The following is a 14,215-nucleotide window of genomic DNA, read 5'->3' on the forward strand; positions in this document are numbered from 1 at the left end:
ATAGAATCATCAAGGTTGCAAGAGCCCTTTAAAATCAAGTCTGACATCAGTCCTGGACTACCACTGTAACCATTAAGCATGTCACCCAGCACCAACCTCTTAAACAGCTCCAAGGATGCTGACTCCAACACTCTCTGGGCAACCTATTCCAATGCCTGACCACCCTAACCGGGCAAAAAACTTCTTCTAATATCTAACCTGAATCTCCCCTGTCTCAGCTTAAGGCCATTTCCTCTGGTCCTCTTACTTCAGTCACTGTAGAAGAGACCAGCCCTCATCTAACTACAATCTCTTTTTGGGTAGTTGCAGACAGCAATGAGATGCCCCCTGACTCTCCTCGAGACTAAACAAACCCAGCTCCCTCAGCCATTTCTCATAAGATCCGTTTCCTAAACCATTCATGAGCCTTGTTGCCCTTGCCTGGACGTGCTCCAGCATCTCAGTGTCCTCTTTAAAGTGATGATCCCAGAACTGAACACAGGATTCGAGGTGCAGTACAGTGCTGAGTACAGTGGGATGATCACTGCCCTGCTCCTGCTGGCCACAATACTCTTGATACAGGCCAAGATGCCATTGGCCTGCTTGACCACCTGGGCACATGCTGGCTCATATTGAGCCTGCTGGCAACCAGCACACCCAAGTCTCTTTCTGCCAAACAACTCTTGAGCCACTCCTGCCCCGGCCTGGAGCACTGCATGGGGTTGCTGGGAATAAGTGCAGGACCCAGCATTTGGCCTTATTGAACCTCCTGCAGTTCTGTCCTCATCCCATTGACCAAGTCTGTCCAGGTCTCTCTGCAGAGCTTTCCTACACTCAAGCAGATCAACACTGCCACCCAAATTGGTGTTGTCTGCAAATTTACTGAGGCTGCATGCAATTGCCACATCCAGATCATCAACAGGGATGTTAACATGCCGTGGAACAGGCTGCCCAGAGAAACTGTAGATGCCCCATCCCTGAAAGTGTTCAGGGACAGTTTAGATAGGGCTGGCTCTGAGTAACCTGGTCTAGTGAAAGGTTTCCCTGCCCATTGAAGGCGTAGGTTGGAACCTGATGATCTTTAAGGTCCCTTTCAGATCACACCATCCTATGATTCTTTGATTCTCTTCTGTGTTTCAGCTTATGAAGAGATGGGTAGCTGCTCCTCTGCTCCCTTCATGCAGGACAAAATTCAGAATTTTATCTGGTAATAAACTATTATGCTAATTATAAATACGTTCTTCAGCAAAATAATAGGTCTTATAGAAACAGTGGTAGAGAAGTAGGTTTAGCACAGTAACAGAGCTTAAACAAATCTCCAGCCTTGACAGAGTGTTATTTTTTTAACATTCCCAGCACTGCAAGATGCCAACAAATGCAGATGTCTTCACTTCTACTATATGTACCATGCTGCTTTACAGCTGAAGGATAAGCAAAGCACAGTTTATTACTGCCAGGTTTCTATTTTATCTAGTCTCAAGTGCTGTTTTTCCCATTTCATTGCACTGAATCTGCTTTTTTGCAACAAAATTTCCTCTCTGTAAGGGGCAGACAGTGGAGAATAGATGAATGGCCTCAGTCACAGGAGGCTTTGGAGATGACTGGTTCTCCCTTGTATCATTTGTGCTCCACTCTGTCAAAAGTAGGACACAACTGGGGAAAGATGGCAGGGGAAGGAAACACACTGACCTGCCTGCAATTGTGTCTTCATGAATCAGCATGTTGGTTTGTGCTCATGGGGATGGATGCAGGATAATAAACCAAGTATGTCTCTGTTTACAGTTTTGTTTGAGAGAAAAGTGTGAAGCCCTCTGCAGAGCTGCCAATCTGGCTGGGCAGAATGGAGAAACTCATCTCAGCATCAAGATGCTTAAAAGTGCTCATCAGCTTGTATTCATTACAAACACCTGCAAATGAAATTTGCGTAACAGCAAAAGAAGCAAAAGTAATGATGTTAAAGCAGTATGAAACCAAGCACTCCTGTGTTCTTGCAGTGGGCCAGTCTGTATCCAGGCACAAAGGATGTGTCTTTGAGAGGGATGTTCAGCTGATCTGTTTTCTATGTGTTTTCCATCTCAAGAGTGAAAATTAATCAATGCCTTGGATGAGAAGGCAGAGGAAGTCAGCAAGGCAGGATGGAGGGGTAGAAAGGTGAACACTGGCACTGTCTGCATTGCCGACCCCAAATTAAGGGTTAACATTTCTCCATTTGATCAGGTGCTGCTCAAGTGCAAAGTGGAGCTGCAAATCTTACAGGTTACTGCCATTAAGGAAGCATTAGGGCTTTACCAAGGTTCAGACCTGCATTTTTCCAGTATTTGTAGGGTAAAGTCTCTCTTTTAAATATTTTGGAGCTTTGGATTTCCAGCTGTCCTGAAATTTGGTCTGGGGCTTCACGATGATATCCTGCTTTAAATGTTGTCCTTTCATCAGTGATGACATAGGGAAGATTTTTGCCCCAGGAGTGCTGGTGGGTTGGTCATCAGCACGTTGCTGATCAACTCCGAAGCATTGCAGGGTGGCTGTTAGTCCACCATTCACAACTTGTTGCCCACCTACTGCCCATTGCAGGCATCTTCATTCTGGTTTCCCTACTGTCAAGAGGGTCATATCCTTCACATAAGTGCTGAACTGATCTGGAAATCATAACCCAGGCAGATGTTCAGCTCTCTGGGATTTCTTCTTTGCAATTAAATAACGTTGTTTGCATATGAAAGAGTAGTATCTGCTTACGTCTTCTCTCCTGAAAGTATGGGGTTTTCATCTCTAGCAATTGACGTGGTGGCAGCTGAAGAGTTTCACTAGTTACATTTATGACTTGTTCCTTTAAATAAATGTTAATTTAAAAAAAACTGTAACAAAAAATAAAGTTGCCAGTATGTCTTTAAAAATGTTGTATCATTGGCAGTCAGAGGGAAATACCTGATCTTATACCTATTCCTTGAAATATGGAATTCCCACATGGTCCTTGCAATAGACATATATTTTCTTTCAGTAGCTAATTACAAGCGCTACCTTCTCCTGAACTATTTCACTGTGTAGGAAGGGAAATACACACCTCTTTTCTTTATGACTTCACATGACCTTGGCACACTCCATAGACATTGCTGATGACACCTGAAGTGTGCTGCATGTAGTTGGTTCAGCAGTGACATAAGGACTAACTTCCATCTGACCTGAAATCCTTGTGTGCAGCATCTTTAGCTCAAAGTCCTGCTGCTGCAGCTGGTTTTGTGCTGTGTGATATTCCTGTGAATTGGTCTTGATGGCTTTGGTATGACAATTTTTGTAGCAACAGCTGGTTGTTTGAAGGAGATCCGTAAATACAAGGCAAGTGTTTAAATTCAGGAATGTTCTGCTGATTACTCTTCCAAAGACCAGGCTTGAGAAAAAAAAAAAAAAAACACGTTTCTGAGTGCAGAACTTTGCTCAAAGATCTTGATAAATTTACACGGATTAAGTTTTTTTATCTTACATGTACATTAGCCAGCTTTTACTAAGACATTACTTGCCATGTTTATATTGCAATGTCAACTATTGCCTTGAAAATTCTTTAATAAAAAGGAGTTCTGTTGATTTTCAGGTGTTCAAATGAAACTGTATTCAAAAAGGAAGATTTATTTTGGGCATACAATTTCTGCCCCACTCCGTACTCTTGGACAGCACTTCTGGGCCTTATTTTGTATTTGGTTTTCTTTGCACCTGGTAAGAAAATACTTGTTTTCACATATAAGTTTAAAATGTCAGATCGTGAAGCTACATGTTAAATATATTTTTGAGTCCAGTTATTAAAGTCAGATTTATCATTTTATTCCTAATTCTTAGGGATGGGTCCTATGCCCTGGACTGTCAATTCTGAAATTTATCCACTTTGGGCTAGAAGTACAGGAAATGCTTGTTCTTCTGGAGTCAACTGGGTTTTCAATGTGCTCGTGTCACTGACATTTCTGCATACAGCTGAATATCTGACATACTATGGTAAGTAACAGTATGTGTCCATATTTGCAGTACTCCCATTGGCACAGAGATTTTCTCTGGATGCTGGGTCTCTCCACTGGTTTTGCTATAAAGTGTCAAAGCAGCATTCTCAGCCTACTGTGGTTTTCTAAGACTAATACAACCTGCTTGGATCATAGAGTTTGGTCTGGATTTCATAAGAAACATTTCTTTTTGAGAACTTAGGATTAGAACAGAGAAGCTGGAAAAAAACCCAGTTTTGATTTAATGAAATAATGCTGACTTCCCAGTTAAGGTGACAGCATCTGCAGTTTTCTAGTTTATGGTGACATCCAAGGCCAGTATCAGATGGTACTTGCAGAAATACAGCTGTTGATAAGGTGCTGTCTGTGGGAGCCTGTGGAGTGTTTGTCAGGTTACTGCTCAGCCACTCCAGTAAAAGTCATTTAAATCACATTAATCTGCAGGGAGTTGATGTGACCTTCACATCCTTACTACTGCAGAACCTTTCAGCTCTACTTGTTATTCCTTTGAGCCATCAGTGTAGCAACACTAGGTAAATGTTTCTTGGTCCTTTGGTACCTGCTCTGCTCCTCTAGGTATGGTGGATTGTGGGCAGGAACAAGCTCTTTCTCAGTATTAATTGTCACCACAAGGCACTTTTAAATAACAATTAGGTGTAGAAGTCACAAACATTATTTTAATCCTGACTAATTTCTTTTGCTGGGACTTTTCATTTTGAGGACTTGTCTTAATGTGTCCTTCACTGTCAAGACAAACCCAAAAAACCTTTCACATCTGCTTTTTTTTTTTTTTTTTTAATTTGGGCATGTGATTGTCTAATTGCTGTTTATTTTAAGAGCAGAGCAACTTGCCCAGAAAGGATGCGTATTATATTTCCTGTGAATTGGAATTGCCTTTTTTAATTTACTTTGCTGAGGAATAGGGCAATAAAGAGTCCTTTTCTTACACCCACAGCCCCGCAGCTCATTGTTGTAACCCTGCCACTCCAGCCTTTGCTTTTACAGTCCCTGTTGAAGCCACAGCCTGCTGCTTCTGTCACTCCCTCTGCTCTGGCACAGAGGAGGGATGAGAACCTCTGTAACTGACTGTGACAATGGTTTTACATTGCAGGAGCCTTCTTCCTCTACGCAGGGTTTGCTGCCTTGGGACTGGTTTTCGTCTATGGCTGCCTTCCTGAGACTAAAGGGAAAAAACTGGAGGAAATTGAATCTTTGTTTGAAAACAGGCTGTGTACTTGTGGTATGTCGGATTCTGATGAAGGGAGGTATATCGAGTATATTCGGGTGAAGGGAAGTAATTACCATCTTTCTGACAATGATGCTTCTGATGTGGAATAATTTTCAGCTGCTGATGTATTTAATCATTTAAAAGCCTTCTGGGGGAAAAGCAGCTCTCTGATGACCTCACTGCCCTGCTTCTGGTCTGGTTCTCCTTTCTACTGTGTATTTTAAAATGCCTTCATGTTCAGAAATGCTCCATTTGGGAAGAAATTCAATATGCTAGCATTTTCTTGATAACTAAAAGCAATGGCTTCCAAAAGATACTGAATTCCACAATTATGTGACTTTACCAAGTGTGTGTGACGCTGCTCCATCCCCAGATGTTTAGTAGGGTGCACTGTACCAGATGAACATGGAAGGCTATCCTAGATGGTCAGGGGCTGTCCTTATTTTCAATACTGACAAAACCTAAAATAATCCAGTGGCTGATGAGAAAGCAGCTGACAGCTGTCGGATCCCCATCCCATAGGAGCCGAGGAAGAAGCTCTGCTGTGCAGTATAACAAAGGATGAATGCATAGGCTGCTGTACCAGTAACCATTTAAAAGGTTTAACTGATTGGGAAAATACAAATATCTACTGTATCTATCAGAGGGAAATTTCCCAAATTTACCCAAAGAGAATTTTCATTATTTATTTGAGACAGCAAGTAGAGAGCCATACTCACCTGGATGGGGGTTCACTAGGGTAGTGTGTGTCTGTTATCCATCCACCGCTGCTCCTGAGTACACGCTGCAGTTGGGAGTTTGTTTGTGAGAAAAACTGGCAAAATTAATTACTGACAGTAGGAAAACAGAGCTCAGTACGTGGCCTCATGTACAAATGTACTGGTATATATTGCTAGGTACAACATAGAGGCTTCAGTTTAAAAATATATATATTTGTTTCCTTTTCAGCGTTTGAACATATTGGTTTGTGCCTAGTTTTGAGCACAAAAATACCATTAGCTAAAAGAAAGAGAAGGAGGGGAGAGGGTTTGTGCTGCTAAATGCACAGTGGTCATCCCTCTTGCGCCTTTTGCTCGTGAATAATTATTGCCTTCAGTTTATCTCCATATGTGCAGAGTAAATGACTCCCAGCACATTTTTCTTCAAATTTCCTTAGTCAATTGGTGTCTTGCTGGATCTAAAGAGAAATATTAGCCATGGGCAGAAGCCTGCATCTCATATTAATTGCCTTACTGAAGCATTGCAAACTTGTCAAGAAAATGTCAGGCACAAAACTAACGTGGCTGCCTTTAGCATGGTAATGAAAATATGAATGGTATTTTATTTGCCTGCCATGATTGCTTGCCTTGGCAAATTGAATTTTATGCAGCTACATAAAAATATTATATTTTTTTTTCTTTGTCCTGTCCTCACTGCTTTAAGTCTTGAAAGATATGAGTTTGAAAGCATCAACAATTCAAATTCTTATCTTTGAAACATTTGCTTCATGAAAGAATGTAAAAAAATTCCTCTGCCTGTGGGCTGATGCCCATTTATTTGGTAAAAAATGCATTTATTTTTCATCGTGTAAAGATTAAATAAGTCATTAGGTTCATTGGCTTTTATAGATTTGGTGTGTGGGGTTTTCTTGGGTTGAAAAACAGTTTCAGTGTTGGATTGCTATCAAAACTAAGCCTGGACATTTGTTACTAAATTATTTTTATTGGATAACTTGGGGTTTTGTTGTTGTAAAGAAGTCTGACATTATGTTATCTAATCTTCTAGGGGGGGAGTTCTTATTCTCCATATATTGAACTTCAGGGATTGGGTGTGTTTTGGTTTCTTTTCTTTTTTCTTTTTCTTTTTTTTTTTTAATTTTATTTTGTTAATCAGAGAAATATTTTTGGAAAGAAAACATTTTAAGGAATCCCTCTCTGACTTGACTGGGGTTAAAAGGGAAAAACATAGTAGACAGGGGGAATATCAACTGAATCTTTGCAAAGAGCAGCTCGACCTTGAACGTCTCCTGTGTGGTGAGAGGGCTGGATTCTCATGCCTTCCATTTTGCCTCCCTTTTAAGCGCACAATATTTTTATGCTTGAAAGCACCAGCTGTAGAAAATGCTGAGATCTCCAGATCTATCTGTTGAAAATGCTGAGGTCCTGAGACCTCTCTACAAATGCCCCTGCTGCAGGATGTCTCCATTTGGCTGAAACCTTCACTGAAGGTGCAGTACCTGAGATGAGAACAAGAGATACTTGGCACAGAGAAGAACAAAATCGTTTCAAGGAGAAATTAACTTTTTTCTGAAACCAAAAAATTGTGTTGGGAGACCCGTATTGGAAGCAGTTTTGTTACCTAGAGCAGTGTGTGAGTAGATGTGTAACAGCCAACCTGTGCTTTCGCAGCTGATAGGTTTAAGTGGGTATTTACTGCCTTCTGGGGATGGGGATTTAGGATTCTCATGGCCCCAATAGCACGAGCCCACACCTGTGAACATTCCCTTGCTTGGTGTGTTTTGCTGGAGCGTCCCAGTGCTGACCTCACGCTTGTGTCCACAGGGAGAGGGAACGCTGCAGGTGTTGGGCATAACTGCAGCAAAGTCGCTGGAAAGGCCACTGTCACAGGGTCAGCAGCCTCTTCTGTTTTGCAGGCAGTGCTGGGGCTTTTTAGCAGCAGAAGACCGTCTGTCTCTGCCAGCCTTGTCTCATGGACCTTCCCAAAGGGGCGCTCAGTCACCTGCAGCACTGGGCTCATTTCCTCACACAAGTTCAGTCTTACTGAAAACGGTTTTCGGAAGGTTTGTATCCCCTGCCCTTTCTCACAAGACACAGCAACTGAAACATGCATTTTGCTCCTCACTGCTGCTGGCCATGAGGGTACAAAATGCATTGGCTTCTTTATTGTCCCTCCCTGTTCTGTGCCCATGGAGAGTGAGGTTTAAGTCTTCCTTTTAGGGTTTCTTCACTCCAAGACACACCAATTCCATACCTTACTGAACATTAGTACCAAGCATCATGTGTAATAAAAATGAGATCAGATGCTTCAAATTAATCCTATGCTGTTAGGGTTTTATTTTTAGAATCTGTGAACATTTAGAGTTATTGAAGAAAATTAGAAATATGTTTCTATTTTGCAAATATTTTTTTATATTTATGAGTATTTTAAGTTTTAAGAGATTTTTGCTAAAGGTAGACTTAATAACATTCCAGATAAAAGAATAAAAATACAGTGTAACTGAATGATTCCTTATTACAAGATTTTAATTTATGAAGTAGCATAAATAATGTCTAAGCACAATATTCTTTTATTGAAAGCTTTTTGCAGAAGATGTGAAATTGTTTCTTCACAAGGACTGCATGTTTAATTCAGGTATTCTGTGCATCAGGAGTGCTAGAGTAATACTGCTGGTAGAGTTGGGCATATTGATTATACCCAACAGTTTGAGATATTTTAATTCTGAATTATCTATCAACTCTACATGTTGTGAGGTAACACCAACTATAAAAGAAACAAATCCTGATCCATTTTTAATATTTTAAAAATATAATTAATTTTAATTTGCATATAGTAGTTTGTTCACCATGCTGAGTCATTTGAGATAATTTTGCACTTTTTTCTTTCCCTTGCTGCTTTGCTGATCAAAATAATCTTTTAACAAGAGAACCAAACATGTTTTGAAAATAGATAGAGTCAAAGCAAGGCCCAGGAGTCATTTGTGGGGCTGGAGTTGCATTGCTGTGTGGACACCTTGGATCGGTCACTCTTGGAGATGATACCTTGGGAGGTGCAGTGACAACGCTGGCAGAAATTCTGGGGCAAGAAAGGACCATTGTTCCAACACTAACTTATTTCTGCATGGGTTGATAATGCTGCATTTTACTCGTGTAGGAGTTAGGGTTGGGAAGGGAGAAGAAGGAAATGATGCATTGAAGGCACCACAAAGTCAAGTTTCAGTAGTGATGGGTGTTGTAGCCAGCAGGAGCCCTGTCTGACTTGTCTCCCTTGTGGGGTGACCATGATGGGGCAAGGGACTGTGCTTGGTCCTGTGGATAGGAATGGAGGGGCTGTCAGGGGAAGAATCACTCTAGTGTTGCTCTCCCATGTCTGTGTGGAGATGAGGACATGGAGTGGGTTTTGCAAAGCCAATACCTTTTTTCCTCGGTGAAATCTCTTTTGCCATTTGTAGTCACTTGGGCTGAGCACTGGGGAGAAGTTTTGACCTTCGCAGGCTGCTCCAGGCCCTGAGCAAGGATCTTGCCTTAGGTCGTGGGAGTATTGGGTGCAGTCCCACAGGCATTTAGTGCGCAAGGAAAAGACAGACCCTGTACTTCTCCACTTTTTACTCAGCTTTCTCCTCGTTGATGCTCTTCTAACAGGGTTGTCTTGAAATTTTACTTGCATAAGGGGCTTTGTTGGCCAAACATCACTACTGCAAAAGAGGCAGAATCTTTACAGCAGGGAATGATCTTGGGGTAGAAATAAAGGCATAAGAGACAGTTCTGCAAAGCACTTTAAAGAGGAAGATATGTGTGCACTTTTTTTCTGAGAGAATCAAGCTAACCAAACCTATTCCTCTGCATTGGGAAGAAAATCAAGCTTTGTGTACCAGGCCAGAAGCAGATAATGCCACAATATGTGCTTTATGGCAAAATGTGTTTTTATTGCGGGTAACATTTACAGCTTACATGTAGCTGCTGCCTATAAAGTGACTCAATTGTTCTCTGGATTTTAACAAGTCATACTTTTGTGCAAAAATCTTAGTGGTTTTCTATCAATCTTCATCACCTTGTGAACAGTACAGTTAAGCATAATCCACAAGTGGTCTAGATTGTGGCAGTGTTACAAATGTCAGCACAGTAAAATTCTAGGTGAACATTGTTAAAGAAATATTGTTGTTTGTGATACTGAGGGTTAAAATTCCTCAAAGGCAACTATATATAGATTTTAAAAGTCTGGGAAAAAAAAAGGCAGTTCTTATCTATTTTGTGTATGTTTTCATATAGAGAAGAAGTTTTTTATGTGCCAATAACCATCACTGTAGTGTTTTGTAAATGGGTGTTAATAGTGTTGCAGAGTTCTGTATATGAGAATATACTTTAGCCACAATGACCTGTTAGTGTGAACCAGCGGCATGTTTTTAATCTTACTCGCACCTCTCATCAGAGGTGCTCACTCGTTGGCTTCAGCAGAGCTCACTCATGCCAGGGGAAGTTTGACAAGAGTCAGGCCTCAAGAGTACAAACTTCATCTAAATCCCTGCTTTTTCACATTGTCCCTAGATAGTATGTTACATGTGAATGATCTGGCGCATGTAACTTTAAAGCTTTAACTCCAGTTCAGTTACACTCCTTGATTTTGTTGAGAAAAATTCTGTCAGAATTTGCTTTAGCCTTTCATCATATTTATATAAATAAGGAGCATATTGATGAATTATGAATATCGTCCACCTATTTCTAAAAGAACCATCTGTTTCTGAAGTGTTAAAATAAAGGCAAGTTTCTCTTGCTGCCTTAAACATAACACAGACTTTGGAGAGGACTGAATGTATGACCATCATCGTGACTTCTGCAGGAGAAACTTCATGGATCCTCAGCAAGTGTGAAACGAGATGGTTTCATGGTGCTGGGATGTTACACTGCGGGCCCTGCCTAGTGCACGCCTGGCAGCTGTTTGATTTCATGTGTTCCAACCGTCCCCCTGAAACTGAGAGGATTATTCATGTGCTTGATATTCTCCATGTGCTCAGTGTCCTGCTGGTCCGGGACGTCGCTGGGAAGTGGCACGAGTCATGTCTCTGCTTTCCATTGTGAGTCTCACTCCTCTACAAAATGGTTAACTGGACCTTTGTGTGACAAATGCCATGTAGAATATTTGAGATATTATTGGCGACCAAGTTGATAGTAATAATTCCATGCTGAATAATGTGCACATGGTGCCATCAGGCACACTGTAATCCCTGGGCACGGGTTATGGTATTCAGTACAAAACAGGTTTTGGCAAAACAATTTGCTGGATTGTCCAAGTCATTTCTTAACCATGTCAAATATGTGCCATTTCCATTTCCAACCGGTCAAGCCTATAATGTATGAAAGTGTTGTACATTTTCTGAAACTTAAGTGATGTAAAATTATTTAATTGACTTATGATTGCTTTAATGAAGTTTGGTCTTTACATAAAAATAAATATCTTCAAAGAATTGTCAGTGCCAGAAGTGTAAATGAACAAAATAAAAGGTGAGATACTTAATTACAGAATTTTTCTTAACGTTTCATTTCTTCGAGTATTCGGGTCACCTTTTCGAGTTGCAGCTTTGCATTGCTCAGCAAAATTAGCTCAGATAGACTGTGGGCTTGCCTGAAGGGTAAGAATAGCTTTGAATATGATCTTAATATGATGTTTTTCAAATCAGAGAATGGTTCTGGGACACCAGGTAAGTGTCCCTTCCTTTCTGGAGGATTTGTTTGAAGAGCTGAATGAAGCTATGCAGAGCTACCAGCAGAGTCCCAATGTCCCACCATGGGTTTGCAATGTCCTCTGTCCAAACAGACTGGTTTCCTTACAGCAATTTACACAGTCAGACTTGATTATAGACTGAGAAAAGAGCAAGAGTTGCTGTTTTCAAATGAGGAACTGTCCTAATTCTGTCTGTTTTATTAAGAAAATTGCTGGAATCATTTTGATGGCTAAAAAAAAGCAGCATGGCCATGACTGTGCTGTGCTGGGGCTGCCCTGGCTGCGCTCCCCAGTGTGACAGAGGAATTGCACCCACGAGAACAAATGGAGAATGGTTCTGTTACATCCACTCACCACAGGTACCACAGTTGAATCCTGGTGAGATCCAGGGCTGTAGCCTTTTGCTCCAGGATGCAGAGAGATCACAGCCGGTGGGGGAGAAGCTGGCAGTGGGAGACTGCTTGGCAATCCTGTATCTCCAAGAGGGAAGCAAGGCAGCTCATCGTTGTGCGCTGACAGCTTCTGTTTCTAGGTTTCTGGCTGATAGTGCTTAAAAAGGTGATGAGTGACTGCACTTCATATTACTTGTCACCAAAACTACTTGGCAGCTCTGTGGGATAATGAAAATCTGGTGGCTCTGCTGTTAAACCCTCAATTTTTTTGCCTTCTGCCATTTCTCTCTGCTCCAGCTACTATTAAAAAGCAACTACTGATGGATTGATTTTTGCCAAATGCATTCTCCCTTCTGTAGAATTTAACTGCAGGCAGTTACATTTGCAGTAGTTGCTGCAAATCTTTGTGAGAGTTTCCAGGATCAGGGCTGGGTGATGCTCCATCCAAACTAAAGTCACCCATACAGTGCTGTGTGGCCTTTTCTTTGTGCAAGGCACAAAGTGCTTCTTTCAAGGCTCCTACAGTCTGTGGGAAGTAAGTGGGAAACTTAAAGGTAAGCTTAAATAAAAAGTTCTGTTTCTCTAATCTCAGTGGTCATCTGCTGAGTTGCTCTGGGCTGGTTGAAAAGACCTGCTGTCAATTGTCCGCTGAGCTGGTGTCCCTCCAGTCACCCCTCACCCCCACAGAGCTCCCTGCACAAACATACTCGGGTGCTTCAGCTGCTGCAGTTTCCCTTCCACTTGACCCAAAAATGAGTGGCACTCAACTCTTCTCCTGATAGACAGTCTAACACATTCAGCCCATCAAGCAACCAGCTGAACTCTGTGGGAACCAGTCACGCACACTTGGCATCAGCCTCATCCTGGGGCTGTTTGTTAGCTGGTCTCCAGGACAGGTTTTCACTCACTTGTTTAACATGTGTTACCTACCCAGTACCTGCATATGTGTGTGATTGAGAAGCTCTGCACAGACCTGAAGTTTGGAAAGCTTTTGCCTTTTGAGAGTTAACTGCAAAACTACCAGGAATATTTTCTGCATCTTGATTTTGACAGAAAAAGCTGGAGGGTTGTTTGAGTTTGATTTGGTTGGATACTTTTATAGATGCTGGAATCTGGGTTTCAGGAGGACACAAGGATCCATCTGTTTTTCTGATGTGTGAAACCTTTGCCTTAGCTTGCACACTCTGATTTTGGTTGCTGTGATATCCCATGAAAGCTCAGGCAGAATCCTAAATGCCAAACAGAAAACCAGGGGGTCATACATGGAGCAGTAAGATACATTGTAAGAAGGAAGAAAGAGGAGCTCACATCCAAAATAACCTACCTACAGTCTTGTAACACATTAACACTGGCACCACACAGAGGGGAACTTACGAGCCTTTTATTGTAGGCAGAAAGGGGCAGGGAGATGAAAGGCTTCTAAACCAGCCCTGTTCTGAAGATCATTCCTCAGATCAGAATACACAGATCTTTACAGAGATGCAGGAGTTATGCACAGTGTAAAGCATAAAAACTGCAGTGCACTGATGCCAAGGGAGCACATCCCTTGAAGGGACTCAGGTGTGAGAAGGGAAAACAAAGGCCCCCTCCACTTCCACAAAAACAGTGAATCATGTGTCCATCCCCATTGGAAAGAGGGTTACTTCCATATCATTAAAGGTGGAGAAATGGAGCTGGAGAGGTGGGGAAGGTCCGTGCCTGAAGGAACAGTGAGAGTTTGGGGGCCCATCAAGGAGGCGATTTGAGGGCAGAGGGGGCTGGATTAGCTGAACTTCATAATCAAGGTGATACGTGGAACTGAGCCTGGATCAGGTTGCCTCGGCAACATGAGCAGATAAAACACAAAGCAAATCCTGAGCAGAGGCAGGGGGAAGGAAGTCGGGCATAAGGTATGGAGGATGGTTAGTGAAGTGTGAGTGTGGGGGCATAGTGTCTCTGTTACACCACTGCATGATGTCGGGGGGGCGGTGTCCAGCTGTCCTGGGTAGAGGGGGGCAAAGTCAGAAGGCCGCATGGGGCTGAGGATGCAGCTGATTCAAAATCTAAATCTCTCTCTAAAAAAACAGGGATTTTTTTCCAGGACTCAGATTCATAGGTTTAGTTTTCAATTTTTAATTTTTTTTTTTACACTTCTTGAGTGCTGCAGTGTGTCACCAGTAGGGACACGGAAAAACCACACTCACTCAGGTTGAGAGGTGAGC

The 14,215-nt window shown here is 42.0% G+C and overlaps 1 protein-coding gene across 2 annotated transcripts in view; it reads left to right on the forward strand.

Annotated features, from left to right (window-relative positions):
- The window catches only part of SLC2A13 (solute carrier family 2 member 13), a 144,858-nt gene extending 133,443 nt beyond the window's left edge, over positions 1 to 11,415 (forward strand). Inside the window, exons 8-10 of one of the 2 annotated variants that reach the window (XM_066182912.1) lie at positions 3,563 to 3,684; positions 3,805 to 3,957; positions 5,071 to 11,415. In XM_066182912.1, coding sequence (XP_066039009.1) covers positions 3,563 to 3,684; positions 3,805 to 3,957; positions 5,071 to 5,297 — 502 coding nt within the window. In that variant the 3' untranslated portion in view covers positions 5,298 to 11,415. Of the gene's footprint in view, positions 1 to 3,562; positions 3,685 to 3,804; positions 3,958 to 5,070 lie in introns of those variants that run through there. The other variant, XR_010720749.1, reaches the window with a different exon arrangement.
- Positions 11,416 to 14,215: the final 2,800 nt, after the last annotated feature.

The sequence above is a fragment of the Chamaea fasciata genome, unplaced genomic scaffold, assembly GCF_029207755.1.
Source record: "Chamaea fasciata isolate MVZ Bird 193981 ecotype frontalis unplaced genomic scaffold, bChaFas1.0.hap1 SCAF_5, whole genome shotgun sequence".
NCBI classification, from domain to species: domain Eukaryota; kingdom Metazoa; phylum Chordata; class Aves; order Passeriformes; family Sylviidae; genus Chamaea; species Chamaea fasciata.